General features: G+C 49.2%; 2 protein-coding genes across 3 annotated transcripts in view; both read right to left on the reverse strand.

Annotated features, from left to right (window-relative positions):
• The window catches only part of GCN1 (GCN1 activator of EIF2AK4), a 40713-nt gene extending 30598 nt beyond the window's left edge, over positions 1–10115 (reverse strand). For both annotated transcript variants that reach the window (XM_051805375.1, XM_051805374.1), the window contains exons 1-15: positions 10029–10115; positions 7949–8051; positions 7270–7333; positions 6590–6721; positions 5300–5408; positions 4540–4638; positions 4323–4457; positions 3758–3826; positions 3570–3678; positions 3096–3170; positions 2707–2835; positions 2431–2481; positions 1927–2025; positions 1476–1649; positions 647–799 (exon numbers count right to left, since the gene is read on the reverse strand). In XM_051805375.1, coding sequence (XP_051661335.1) covers positions 647–799; positions 1476–1649; positions 1927–2025; positions 2431–2481; positions 2707–2835; positions 3096–3170; positions 3570–3678; positions 3758–3826; positions 4323–4457; positions 4540–4638; positions 5300–5408; positions 6590–6721; positions 7270–7333; positions 7949–8051; positions 10029–10046 — 1519 coding nt within the window. In that variant the 5' untranslated portion in view covers positions 10047–10115. The remainder of the gene's footprint in view (positions 1–646; positions 800–1475; positions 1650–1926; positions 2026–2430; positions 2482–2706; positions 2836–3095; positions 3171–3569; positions 3679–3757; positions 3827–4322; positions 4458–4539; positions 4639–5299; positions 5409–6589; positions 6722–7269; positions 7334–7948; positions 8052–10028) is intronic.
• A 368-nt stretch (positions 10116–10483) lies between these two features.
• RPLP0 (ribosomal protein lateral stalk subunit P0) lies at positions 10484–13662 on the reverse strand. The gene is made up of 8 exons (XM_051805399.1): positions 13544–13662; positions 13251–13354; positions 12707–12882; positions 12525–12612; positions 12113–12259; positions 11639–11824; positions 10890–11030; positions 10484–10719 (listed from the first exon to the last, which is right to left on the reverse strand). Exons 1-8 carry the CDS (start codon positions 13650–13652, stop codon positions 10555–10557), a joined length of 1116 nt encoding a protein of 371 aa, XP_051661359.1. The 5' UTR covers positions 13653–13662; the 3' UTR covers positions 10484–10554.
• Between the last annotated feature and the right edge of the window lie 115 nt (positions 13663–13777).

Here is a 13777-nt window from a genome sequence, read left to right on the forward strand (position 1 = left end):
CAGTGCACATAAAATACAGTAGAATTCTGTCTCCTGAAATCCCTCAAGTTACTTCTAAGCCTTACTTGTCTTCAGTTCTAAAGCCTCTCATCTCTCTCATTCAGAACTATAAACATGCCAAAAAATCACCTGCTGACAAAAATACATTTCTCTGACTTACACATGTGAAATGCAAAGTCTGATTCACCTTAATCTTTCATAGGGCAAACCTTCCCAAAAATGAAGGAAAGGGGGGAAGTGGTGTGTTGCTTTTGGTAGAACACACCTGGTTTTTATATCTGATAGATGTATGAACTCAGTTCCTCATGCTTTCCAAAACACTACCCAAATAACAATCAAGTAATTATTTCAATACATCAGTCAACTCCTACCATGTAAGGTCTGAGTGAACATCATCTGTCAGAATAAAGAGGAATATTGCCTTAACTGAATGGAAGCTGGAATTTGCAAAGCCATAGAAGAGCAAGAATTCTTCCCTGAATGAGACAGGAATTAATCTTTCCCTGGTTTACAAAATAGTAATGATTTTTCCATGCAGAAACTATCCACAGATTAGGGAATAGTATCCCCTGCACATTATCAGGAAGAAGTGTTAACCCTCAGAACCTGTTTATATTGGATTCTGCCAGCTGTTTTGTGACCTTACCAGTTTGTCCCTCAATTACAGACATCCTGCAGATCAACAAAGCCGCAGCAACTCCTTCAGTTACCATGGGAACCTGAGTACTTTGAGACGCTGCTTTTTCTACTGTCTGGATGAGCATTGGCAGCAAGTCCATTCCCTGCAATAATGTGTCACCTGAGGAGACAAAAGAGACAGGTTACAAAACAACATGGTTCTTCTCACTTTACAACCCAGGTATCAGTGTTTCTTCTGCTGTTATGAGACAAGGAAAGGAATCAGACACATGCTGGGGGGGATTCTGAATCTCCCAGAGTATTTGCCAATCAGTAATATTAAAGTGTGAAAAGCTAGATGGTAACAACTTCAGTCCTTTCCTCACAGACAGAGCAGTCCCATCTCAATACCAGTTTCTGTTCATGGGATGCAAAAGAAAATGCTAATTCAGTTACATTAAAGGAATTAGTTCAAATCACAGGAAGTCTGACTTCAAAGATTAATGTTTTCCTAAGAGAGGGAAAGTAAATTCCTGGCAAGTCATGACCATCTGTTCCACTTCAAACATTCACAAGTTAAGGAATCCCAGAGGTCTAACAACTGTGGATGAAATGCTGCAGTCAAAGGGGATAGGACCAACAGATGCAAATCTCAAGAGGATCACCAAAAGATAATAATTTCTTAAGTTCTTCATTTCAAACACAGTAATTTTATTTCTTTTTTTTAAAGTTTCCAAGAGTCAAAGACACAAACCAAGATTTCAGTGAGCGGGGTGCTATATAAAACAAAGCATGGTCCCTGAGCTAGAAATCTTACAATTCTAGTGCAAGACAAAAATAAAGGTGCCCAGTTTTACCTTTGAAGGAGGCCAGCATGCACTGCAGGTAGGCGTGTCTCACAGCTGAAGTTGAGGTTTTAAGGCTGAAGGCTTTCTTTAGCCACTCCACCAGCTTTTTAGGAACCTCTGTGGTGAACCGAACACACCAGAGAGCCAGGACAGAGACTGCATGAACCAACGTGCCTTCGTGGACTGGGAAGAAACACAGAGCTCATGTCAGTTCAGCAACTGCATCAAGCACAGGAACATAAACCAGAAAGCAGGTAACAATGTCAGAATGCAAGGAAAGAACACATGTGCTTCTCACAGGCACTGCACTTTTCCATGGGGCTGCTCATCACAACAGGGCAACAGACTCCATAACACAGCAGCCAAGATTCCAGATTCACCCTGAATTACAGGCCATGTGGAAATCCTGCTCAAGATAAAAGCAGCTTAGCAAACCCAGAACAAAGGCAAGAGGTCTCACCTTCTTGTTGCAGGAAAGGGATGAAAAGCTCAGCCATGGTTCCACTCAGAGCTTGGCTGGAGGGTCCAGAAACCACATGGTGACTAAGGCTGCCAATCCCTGAAAGGACAGAATTCTCTCAGCAGTTCCCAAACTACCAGCACAAAATCTAAAGCCAATAAAGAATGACCCTTCACATTTCAATCCTTGCACAGACATCTTTTTTCTTGTCACTACATCTGGATGTCACATCCACCAGGTACCAACACTGGAGGATCTCTGTCTTCATTTTTACTCAGAAAACAAGTCTTCTTTGAATAAAATATTTGGCCTACCAGCCAATTATTTTCTTTGAATAGAAAGTCAGGAACTGGCATGTGGTATCCAGCACCCTCTATGGCTTCAACTACAACCAATTCAGAGAGACAGGTGGGGAATCCTGAAGGCTGAAATACAGATCCCTCCCATTCAGCCTTTTGCTGAATTTCTTTCACCAAAGAAGCAGTTTTCTTCTAGGATCCTCACCTGAAAGGACGCTCATCTTCTGAGCAACAACTGTCAGCTTCCCCTCTGAGCCTGCCAACAAGGAACACATGGGTGACAGGTGACTTACAGACAACTGCTATGTGCTACATGGAGAATCTTCTCCAAAATACAACAGCTTGCCCCATTATCCCTGAGCCAGGTTGAGCCACCCCTGCCATACAAGCAGCTACAGACAACAGAAAATACAATACACAGAACTCCTTGAGGCTGACAAACCTGTATTCATCCCCACTGCTTATCCTACAATTTACTCACCCCCTAAGATGGCAAAAAGGTGTTTGCCCAGTGACTCCACAGCCGAAGGATCGCTACACTGCCGAGCCAGGTTCCTCAGTGCCACAACTGCTTCATCCATCAGCTGCACACTGTTGGATTTCAGATGACCTAGAAAATAATGCACAAGCTAAGAGTTCCTTATGATAAACTGCTTAAAATCAGCAAGGCAAGGACATATCTTTACACGTGGCTTAACTTGGCTTCTGGAACCATCACATGAACTATTCCAGTTCCAAGTTACAGCATCATCCTCCCTCCCATGTAAAACCACCTCTTCATCAGTAGTGAAGCTGTTACAGGTGTAGCCAGAAAGTTGAGGAAAGCTTTATTCTGAATTCATCATTCCCCCCAGCAGTGAGAGCACTTACTGGCCAGTCCTTTCACAATGTCTAGAGCATACTGGCTGAGATCCAGGTTCACAGACACAAGCAAGCAAGAGATTGCTGAAGACAGAAGAGATAATGGCACATTACATTCTGTTAAGTAATTGTTTTTAGCATTTTAATACACCCTTCCCCACAATTCACATCAAGAGAGTCAGGGTAGTAAGGAGTAGCAATAAAAAAACCCTACTGATGCCCAGTGAATAGATTAATTCAGGATTATTCTTAGCACTCAGCTGTGAAATCCCGTCCTTGGTGCAAACAGTAGCTAAAACACACCCTGACACTTGGGATCACACTACAAATGTTGCTTCTCCACATCTAACCCTAGGATGTCAGACAATCCTGCTGCCTGCACTCGCAGTACCAGCAGCACAGTCCAGAGAGACACTGCCCCAACAGCTCCAGACCTCTAAGGAGGCTCTTTGACAGAGCAACACACAGAGACAACACACTCACTTTCGATTACATTCTCAGGACTCCGTAGCAGGGATTTCTGCAGAGTTGGCAAAACCGAGTCCTTGAACTCTGAGTGGGACATGTAGCGGAGGAGCGGGGAACAGCTGTCCTGCAAAGGAACAGAGCGTCAGCACCACCCCCAACGCTGCCAGGGGACAAAGCAAAGCACCTCTGCAACAGTGTCTCACCAGCAGGTGCTTCTGAGGCTTTGTCTTGCTCATAAGGATGGTCTTCAAGTAGAAATCCAGGAGAGCACTCTGAGCAAGCAGAAACACCAGATTACAGCCACATCACAACTTGTACACAGCTCCCAGCACACTGTAGGGAACCCAGGCTGGACACCCCACCTCCTTCTCCTCTGGAAGGCTGCCCTACTCCCTACACAGCAGCTTTGCTTCCACCCTCACGTAAGTCAGTCAAGCAGAAGTTGCTGCTCTCTGCTCTACCCTGAGCCCAACACTCAAACCACACTGAGAGCTGCCTTTCATTCCCACAACAGAGAGAAGGCAGGAAGCTGCAGTGTTGGCAACCTACAGAAATGCCCAGGTAACACCAAACAGCCACAGATCTGGCACCTCCTCTAAACCTCCAAACCTCCTCTAAAGGCAGAAGTGCAGAACTACTGAATATATATAGTGAAACAGGGGCAGATGCAAAGTACCAGCCTCACTGAGACATCTGTTCAGCCCCTTCTCTATGATGACAAGTAACGCTTCTTATTCCCCCAAAAAACCAGCAGTACAACAGATGTACCTTGTATCGTTTAATAATATCCATCTCCTTCTGGGCTGTGCAAAACTGCACCACAAGTCCCAGCATTGCAGCATAACTCTGGTTTGGTCCAAGACCAAGAATGACAGATAGGTACTGATCCACCAGATCCTGGTTCTGGAGAGAAAAAGAGCAAGGCATGTTAACAGCAGAGAAGCCAGAACAGCTGTTGACTATGGTACATAAGGTTATACATCACCTCTTTCCACAGCCTGTTCAGTTTCTTCACGGCCCCATCCACCGCCTGCTTATGAGAACCTCCCAGGACTTCCAAGAGGAGCAAACACTGAACCTCCACCTGCCAAGGGCAACAGCCAAGAAAACCTTCATGCACTTGCTTCTCAGAGAGCTCATATCAAATAAGACATGCCAAATGCCGCTGATTAGCAGAATCTGCTTAAGAAAATGTCCTTAGGACATGTAAGTTCTTCCCACAAGCTGCCATTGCTTTCATCCCACATGCACCTCTTTGCAGAACCATGAATAACAGTTTTGGAAACTCCACCTTTGAAAGCAGCAATTTATATCAGATTACATCCCTTCTTGAAGTGTGTTTCGACTATATCCCAAGGTGCTGTGAGCGTGGTCACAGGTTCGTGTTGTTAAAGGAGGTGAAAAGAAAGTAAAAAGCTATTTGATACTGTATGACACAATCTCACACTTCAAGGGAGTCACAAGGACTTCATGCCACACTGCAGATACACCTTAGAAGCACCAATAGCCACCTCTGTATGCACAGCTGCAAGACTGCCCCTCTCTCATGCTTTACACATCTCCTGCTTCCTCCAGCAGAACAGGAGAGATCAAAATACACCAGATTCCCTTGTAAACCTGGATTTTAACCTGCTGTTATCAGTTACATTCAGAATTATTTGCCATGTTTCAGCAACTTAAAGACATTAGAAATATTTAAGTCCTTATCTCCAAAGGGATACTTCTGCAAACCAAAAAGAACCTACCAGTTTTTTCCATGTTTCTCCCTGTCTCTTGTCAGGCGTCGGAAAGACTGTGCGTACAAGCAGGCACGTCCAGGAGAGCGCCAGCAGAGCTGCAGACCCACTGCTCTTACTGTTGCACAAACAGGAGAGGGAAGTAAATCTACAGCTCCCAGTAGGAAATCTACACCTACTAGACCATAACAGCCCCATCTTTGCCCATGTCAGAACAGCACCTGACTGACAGGCAATTTTGTCACACAAAAATGCAGCTAAAGCCTTTGCTTTTAATGGAAATTATCAGCCCTCAGAAGCTGTTTCAGCTCTGGTTTGACACTCAGAGCTTCCAAATGGCACACCAGAGGATAAGTCTTGCCTGCTGGGAATAATGAGAAACCTTAGCAGAAGAAAGAGACCATTTTTGGATCTTCCCAGCGGCATTACAGAAATGAGAGTTAAATAATTTACCAACTGAGAGTGCCCAAAAAGTGACTCAAGATTTCTCACCTGCTGCTCAACTTTACTGTCAAGAGCTTCCCAGCCTTAGATTGCCAAATCTTTCCTCAGCTCACATTCCCTCCTGGCACACTGCGTGGTTCTGGTTTCTGCCAACCCTCACCCCCTCCCTCTGCTCCAGGCAACAGATCCTACCTCGCAGCTCCCTGAGGATCCTCACCTCCTTTAGATCTCTACCTCAAAGTGAAAAATGTAGATAGTGTCCCTGCACACAAGGCCAGTCACCATGACTGAAGGGTGAATATCCTGTCACTGCAAGCCTTGAAACCCAGATCAGGGATTTTTCTAAAGCTGCACTTAGTTCAGCCACAGAGGCACTACAGGATGGCACCTTGTGGCCTCTGTCAGCTCAGCAATACCCTAAGTCACCCTTTGGAACCACAAGTGTTTCCAGAAGTTACCACAAGAGAAGAGCTCCTTGTTGCTCAGCTCAGCTTCCAATTTCATTATCTCCCTGTCTATACCAAGGGATTGAATTCCACCAGCTGAAGACCTGATGGGTAAGGAAATCCCCTTTCCTAAACATTTTGGAGACTGTTTCTTGATAAAAGATCTGAAGTTTAACAAAAGCAAAGCTCTAACTCAGACCTAATCCACCAGCACTGATACCTCTTTCTTGTCTTCTGGGAAAGCAGTGTAAATATCCTGGTAAGAGAGGAACATCTGAAAGGCATTAACAACTTTGTCTCTGAAGGTTTTTAACACCTCTGCCAAACAGCAGCAGAACAACCACTCTGAACACAGGAGCAACTACCAGCAACTCAGAACCATTTCCACACAAGGCAACTCATCCAGCACCTGGGAACTCCAGCCTTGCCACCGATCCCTGAAGACTGCAGAGAGTGCAGAAGGTTTCTTGCCGTTGCCTCCGGCTGGGACTCTGCGAGCTGCTGAAGGGCCGACTGCAGGGCTCGGCGGGACGCTGCATCCCTGCAGTGACAAACATACAGTGAGCATCACAAACTTGCCAACATCACACACAGGGCTCTGTGTGGAGGTAGTAACTACTTTATCCTTTCTGTTCCAAAAACTGGAAAAGTTTCTGGTAGAAAGCTCCATTCCCTTCCACAAGCGACAGCAGTTATGTGGAGGCTCTCCAGCATGTTGCAGAAGAAAACAGGTTCTGAACAGCTCCTCTGCAAGAGATCGTGATTTAATCCCATCTAGAAGTGTCTAAAAGGCATCTAAAAGACACCTCGGTCCTGCTTCACAAGGACATGGGTGTTCGTTCTTGCAAACTGAACCACAGGACAAAAGGTTTAATTTCAAAATTAAAGGTAAAATGCAAGGCAAGTGTTGCAAAACTTTCTAATGTCAAACCTATCCTGAGAGCCTAATTACAAATGACACCCTTCAGTGTCACACACATCTCTGTGACATTGCATGCTAACATTTCCAGATGCTCCAGAACAGTCTAACTAACAAACGTAAATACTGATAGATTAAATCATACAGCCTTTCCACATCAATTTACTCACCGGTATCGATGCAGAGTAAGGCAGAAGAGTTTGCAAAGGCCCTTCACTGCACCCTCTGGAAGATCTGTAACAATGTGTTCCAAAATATTTCTTCATTAATTGATGAGCTCTTAATCTTTAACACAAACACAATTCACTCCACAACTGAAATCAGTAAACTGCTCGCATCACATCTATGAAACTGCTTGCAAGTAAAAGTTTCCTCTTTTTGTACATTTTATGCATATTTTTAAAAATAATGGCAATAATTTGAACAGATGGAATACAGTCATCTTCAGAAAATGAGAGAAATAAGAAAGTTTTAAAAATTTGCTTCAGCTGTTTTATTCAGACCACTTGAAATTTTCTACACTCCCCTCCCTAGACGTGTATCTGAATATTCCATGAGAATTAAAAAAACAGGCTGAGTCAGGAGAGAAACAGGCAACTGAAACACTAATGAAGAACTAATACACACAGTGCTACAACTACTGACTGGAAAAAGCACATGTGCCAAAAACCAGGGTTCTGTGCTACCTACAAACTCCACACTTGGAATTAATGCTGTGACGGAGCACAGACTCCAAATGCTGCCAGTATCCCCCCCTCACAAAAACACCCCTCACACAGCCCTTGAAACAAAACATTTTAATATTCTCCTCCACCCTGGTAAGCAGGACAATGTCCCCCAAGCTCTTACCTTTCCCAGAAATGCATTTTCCCAGCTCACTGAGGATCTCTCTCCGTTCCTTCACGCTGGCTGTAGTTACTTTTACTGCGAAGCGCTTCAGTGTGTCAGAAATCTGAAACCACAAAGAGGAAACAACATCAGACTGCCTTTGATATCAACCCACAGAACACAAACCAGGCAAGCAGAACATGTCATCTGCTGCCACATGACCTCTCAGTGCCCAAATGTTGGGCATCCACGGTCTCATCTGCCAGGGAAGGGTCACTGTGCACCACACCATGAAACTCTGTCTCCTTGGCTGAAGGATGACTGCTCTCTGTTTGCTAACCTGTCCCCCTGGCACAGTGCTCATGCTCTGTAAGAGACACCCCTCTAAAAGTAACACAGAGTAAGAGCTAACACCAATAACCTGGAGTGCAGGACCTTTGAAAGCAAAAAATAATGCACTTCAAGAACTCAAAGGAGCTTCTCCATGTACATTATAGCCTAAAGCTCAGGCAGACCTGAAGAGGGACTCCAAACTGCAGACAACCCAGGGTGACTGTAACTGCCCATCCTGAAAAACTGACCTGTGGTTCCAGGTGTCAGTAGTTGTGAAATTCTGTACTGGCATTTCCTGTTTTCCAAAATTAACAAGCACATTGCAAGGATTTTGTAAAATGGACTTGCCAGATTAGAAAAGGTTGTGCCTCACTACCAAACTCCTCCATGTGCTATCAGCCATGTCCAAGGTTACCCAAGCAAAACAAAAATCACACCACACAACCCAAAGGGTTTTTTATGCCTGTGTTAATGTGTGCTGGGATCTGCTGGAGGGATGGGACTGAAATCACTCACCTCTGCATTTACAGAAACCAAAACAGAGCTCTCCAAGAAGGGCTTTTGAAATCCCACTCTTAAATTCAGCCACTTTATATCTTAACAATAATCATCATCTTTTGGAAGGGCAGCAAATGTGCATGTCTTTAGAAACTCATCAAAACTGTTCCTTCTCCCTTCAGTCTTTTTCAAAGAGCTTCTCAGGAACTGCCTTCAGTGAAGCTTTTTGCTGACACGCTGGAAGGTCAATCCTGCTCAGCAACTACCTGGGATTTAGGGACCATCCACACCTCCCTGAGCCTGTGACCACTTCACACCCCCAGCTCTCCCTAAAACTGGTTGGAAGCAGGGCTGCACCCCTGAACAGCAAGGACTGGGTCGAGCTGTGGAGGACAACCAACAACCGACAGAACCAGAAGCCATTAAGGAGCTGCTCTGCCTTCAAACCTTCCAGTACAGGAGTTCATCATATGCAAACTCAAACCAAGCTCCACTTACTCAAGCTGCTTAATAACAAGCAGGCAGGCAGATGTACAAACAGGAAAAACGTGTTTAAATTCTCTCAACAGTCTAGAAACTGAAATTATAAATTACGTATAACGCCACAGGACTTCCCCAGCATCTCAGTGGCTTACAGAACCTGCACAAACCCCGACTCCCCAGTCTCCACGCAAGAGCAGCTGGGACAGGCTACACCTATTTGCTTTTTCCTTTTATTAGGACGTTTATGTACACACGCATACAAATCCAGCCTACAAGCAACGCTGCTGCAGGCAAACAGAGAGAACAAAAAGGTGATATAACAAAACAAGTTAGGAAGACCTAAGTTGAGAAGACCGGAGTTTGCCTTGGGAACACCTCAAGCCCATCAGGGTTAAACAGGCGGTCCCGGGCACGGGAGGCGGCACTCCGGGCTCCCCCGGCGGGGCGGTGTGAACCGGGGGAGAACGGCGGGCCCGCCGAGCCCAGCGAGCCCGGCAGCCGCACAGGGGTCGCAGCCGGGCGTTGACCGGGACGGCAACCGCCGCCCCCCGCTCCTCTCCGGCCCGGCCCCGCGGCAGCGCCGGCGGCGGGCGGGCCCTTCCCGCGGGCCGGGCACAGCGCGGTGCGGGCCCGCCCCGGGCCGGCGGACACGGCCCCGGACGGCCGCGGGCACCGAGCCGAGCCCCGCCGCCGGGCCGGGGGCGCAGCGGGGCGGGAGTGGAGCCCCCGCAGCCCTGCCCTGCCCTGCCCTGTCCGGCCGGGCCGGCGCGGCCCGTCCCGCACTCACCTGCGTGTCGGCCGCCATCGCTCCGCCGCGACCCCGGAACCGGTAGCGGCTTCCGGGGCGGGCCCGGCGCCGGGCGATGGGCGCTGCCCGCCCGCCCGGGGGAGCCGCGGCTGCTCCGCACGGCGGGACCCACCTCGAGCGCGGGGGAACAGGCACGGACGGGCGGCGGCTGCAGCGCCCAGAGCAGCTGCGGGCGAGGCCTCTGCTCAGCTCGGCCGGGAAGGGCTGAGCTGCCGGCGGGTGCAGAGCAGCGGCACCGAGAACAACCCTCCCCTGCAGCACACGGGGAGGAGGAACAACTGCTCGCCGACAGCACACGGGGCTCCAGGAACAACTGCTCCCCTGCAGCTCCTCGGCCCGAGGAACAACCGCTGCAGCACACGGGCCCCCTCGGGTTACACTTTTCCCAAGCCCCAGGTGATGTGGAGACTACACTAAGGATGCAGGCACACACGAAGGTGTAAAATAGCTTTTTATTTCTTCCATTGGGCCAACTGTGACACAAACAGACAGGTGGTGGCTGCTGTTAGTCAAAGAGACCGAATCCCATGTCCTCATCAGACTCCTCCGACTCCTCCTTCGCTGCCTCCTTTGCTGGAGCAGCAGCAGCAGCAGCAGCAGGTGCAGCTGCTTCAGTGACCACAGGCATGGCTGCCACAAAGGCAGAGGGGTCTGCCAGGAAGGCCTTCACCTGCAAAGGAGCCGGAAAAAAAGGTAAACTCACAGGAAACAAAACATTTTGAAGGGCTGAACCTTTGCAATTGCAAAGGCAGCACTTGCAGCTTGCTAGAAGCCAAATGTGCATTTATCACTGCCAGTTATGAAGAACCAAAGGCACTTCAGCTACACTGAAGCCATTACCTTTTCAGCCAGTGGGAAGGTGTAGTCGGTCTCCACAGCCACGGCCAGGACACGCTTGTACCCGTTGATGATGGAGTGGGGCACAGAAGCAATGGTTGGGTACCCAATTTGCAGACAGATGCTGGCAACATTACGAACACCCTGTGGAGAGAGAGACACTCATGTTTCTGTGCTCTGAGGAACAACCTGGACTAGAAACCACAGCAGAGGATGGCCAAGTGATGACTTCTACACTGCCAACAGGAGGGACAATCAAGGCATCAAGATTTAAATGTCACTGATCTCTGCTCTCTGGTGATCAGTGACAGAACCCAAGAGAATGACAAGGAGCTGTGTCAGGGGAGGTTTAAGTCCGATACTAAGAAAAGATTCTCTCCGGAGAGGGTGGTTGGGCACTGAACAGGCTCCCCAGGGACGGGGTCACAGCCCCAAACCTGCCAGAGCTCAAGGAGCATTTGGACAATGCTCTCAAGCACAAGGTGGTATTGCTGGGGTGTCCTGTGCTGGGCCAGGAGTTGGACTTAACAATTCTTGTGGGTTTCCTTCCAACTCAGGATTTCCTAAGATTCCAAACAGCCTCACTTTTTGAAGCAGCTTCAGATGAACAGTCCCACATACAGGGCACCAGGGAGAGCTCCTGGCTCTGCAGGACCTCACAGAAAATACCACACAGGGCCTTTCACTCTGGGGCAGTGCTGGCTCCCACAGCAGCAGGGCAGAGCACGAGGGACATGGGTTATGGTGCTCACCTCCAGGAAGCGCTTGTGCAAGGTCTCCTCAGTGATGTCCAGCACTTCAGGGTTGTAAATGCTGCCATTGTCAAAGACCTGCTGGATCACCAACCCGAAGGAGAACGGGGAGATATTCAGCATGTTGAGCAGGGTGGCTTCACTGGCACCCACTTTGTCTCCAGTCTTGATGAGCTGCACGTCACTCTGAGGAGATCGGGGGAAAAGCAGTGAATACACACAAAGAAATTCCAGCACATCAGTTCAAGGGGACACAAACACAAATGGTGAAAATGGAGCAAATAAACCCAACACATACACTCCACAAGCCGAGCCAGACACCCTCCTTCCAATCCCCAAAGTGCAGCAGTCACACTGCTCATACAGTATCTAAGAATTAATGGGAGCTTTGGCCTTCAGAGTTCCCTGAGCTGCCACAGTCAGAGCCCCCAGTGAAGGAACAGCTTTGACAACTGCAGCATGCAGCTCACTGACCAGAATTTCAATGGTTCCTCTGGAAATCTTCGTGGTGATGCCCAAGGCCTGGAAAAAGGAGGTCTTCTCTGGCCCAAGGCCCGTGTTCTGGGCTGGCACAGTCACATCACAAGGAGCAATAGCACCGGCACGGGCAGCAGCTGGCACCTGAGAGAGGGGAGAAGAGAAGCTGCAAGAATGCTCACCTCAGATCTTGTGGGATCATCTCCTTGCTGACACATTCCTCTCGGATGGACAGCACCCAAGCACACACCAGTGACACAGCTGAACTCAAGCAGTTTGTGTAAGGTTGCAGGGGCCAATTCCCAGCCCTTCAGGACTCCTACTAATGACGTATCCTCCATGAAGACTCGGTTTTATTTTTCATTCCATAATAACAGCCCAGAGATGTGGTGAGGGCTGGTCTCCCTACCTTGTTAGCCAGCAGCATGTCCCGGATCTCGGTCAGATCCTCCTTAGTGAAGACAAAGCCCACATTCCCACGGATGTGAGGCAGCAGCCTGAAGGGAAGACAGCCTTCAGTTCTGTTTCTCAGACAACATCCCCTCCTCCCAGACAGAGCACCCAGAAGTGCCCTCAGGCAGCAGTACCCACTTTTCTAGGGCAGGGTTGTTCTCCAGATGACCACGAATAGCTTTGCGCATCATCGTGTTCTTCCCCATCAGCACAACAGCCTTCCCACGCAGGGACATGCGGATCTGCTGCATCTGCTTGGATCCCACATTGTCTGCTCCCACAATGAAACATTTTGGGTAATCATCCAGGAGTTGCTGTAACAAAAAGAACACTGTAACTATACAAAGACAGCCAGACAGAGCAGAGTGCTCAGAGCACAGAGCAGCATTAAAACCTCCACACGTTAAAACGTACAAAAAGGCTGTCAGAAGTTTCAGAGTGCTGAGCTCCAGCTGAGGCTGAGCGTGCCACAGGCTGCACGTTTCACTCAGCCATCGAGTCACATCCCTAAACATGTCACCTCTGCAACTACCGCAGCAGATTCTCACAGGAAAAACTGTGGATTGTCTTAATATCTTTCTAATGCTACGTAATCCTTCCTTTACACCACAGCACTTATCTCTTTAAACAAGCCCCCGCAGCACGGCCCGCCCGCCTCCCGCTGCCCCGCGCCGACACTCACGATGATTTTCATAAAATAGTTGGACTTCCACGTAGCCCTGTCTTCCCTGGGCATCTCGGCGGTGCTCCAAGGATCGCCCGGTGGGTTTAAAGACGAGCTGGGACCTGCCAGAGAGAAGCACGGTCAGGTAGGTCCGCACCCTTCCCTCTCCTTTCCTCCTCCCCCCAGTCCGGCCGCGGCCCAGGACCCCGAGTACACTCCGGGTACACCCGGGGTACGCTCCGGGTCCGCTCCCCCCCGTCCCGGCCGCCCAGCCCCGCCCGTGCCCCGGAGCCGCCGCGCCGCGCCCGCACCTCCACGAGGGCTCCGGGAAAGAAGGGCCGGAGGGCGGGCCCGCCTCCTTTTATACCGCGGCTCAAGTCCAATCACAGCGAGCCGCGGCGCTGCCTCCCCTCCGCCCATTGGCTGCCCGCCATGTCAATCACCCGAGAGGCGCGTGACGCTGGCGGAAAGGGCGCGGCAGCCGCGCGCGGCTGAGCGACGGCGCCCCCTGGCGGCGGGAGGAGCGCACCGCCCCCCCCCCTCAG

The sequence above is a fragment of the Manacus candei genome, unplaced genomic scaffold, assembly GCF_025592945.1.
Source record: "Manacus candei isolate 608988 ecotype Guabito, Panama unplaced genomic scaffold, ASM2559294v1 h1tg000064l, whole genome shotgun sequence".
Lineage (NCBI taxonomy): Eukaryota > Metazoa > Chordata > Aves > Passeriformes > Pipridae > Manacus > Manacus candei.

What these genes read in the sequence shown, in the direction of transcription:
- RPLP0 (XM_051805399.1), bottom strand. Translation starts at nt 13,652, where the DNA reads ATGGGCGGAGGGGAGGCAGCGCCGCGGCTCGCTGTGATTGGACTTGAG. An exon ending in ACATGCTGCTGGCTAACAAG is followed by an intron (nt 12,260 to 12,524) that starts GTAGGGAGACCA and finishes CCCCTCTCTCAG; the next exon opens with GTGCCAGCTGCTGCCCGTGC. An exon ending in CCTTCCCACTGGCTGAAAAG is followed by an intron (nt 10,720 to 10,889) that starts GTAATGGCTTCA and finishes GCTCCTTTGCAG; the next exon opens with GTGAAGGCCTTCCTGGCAGA.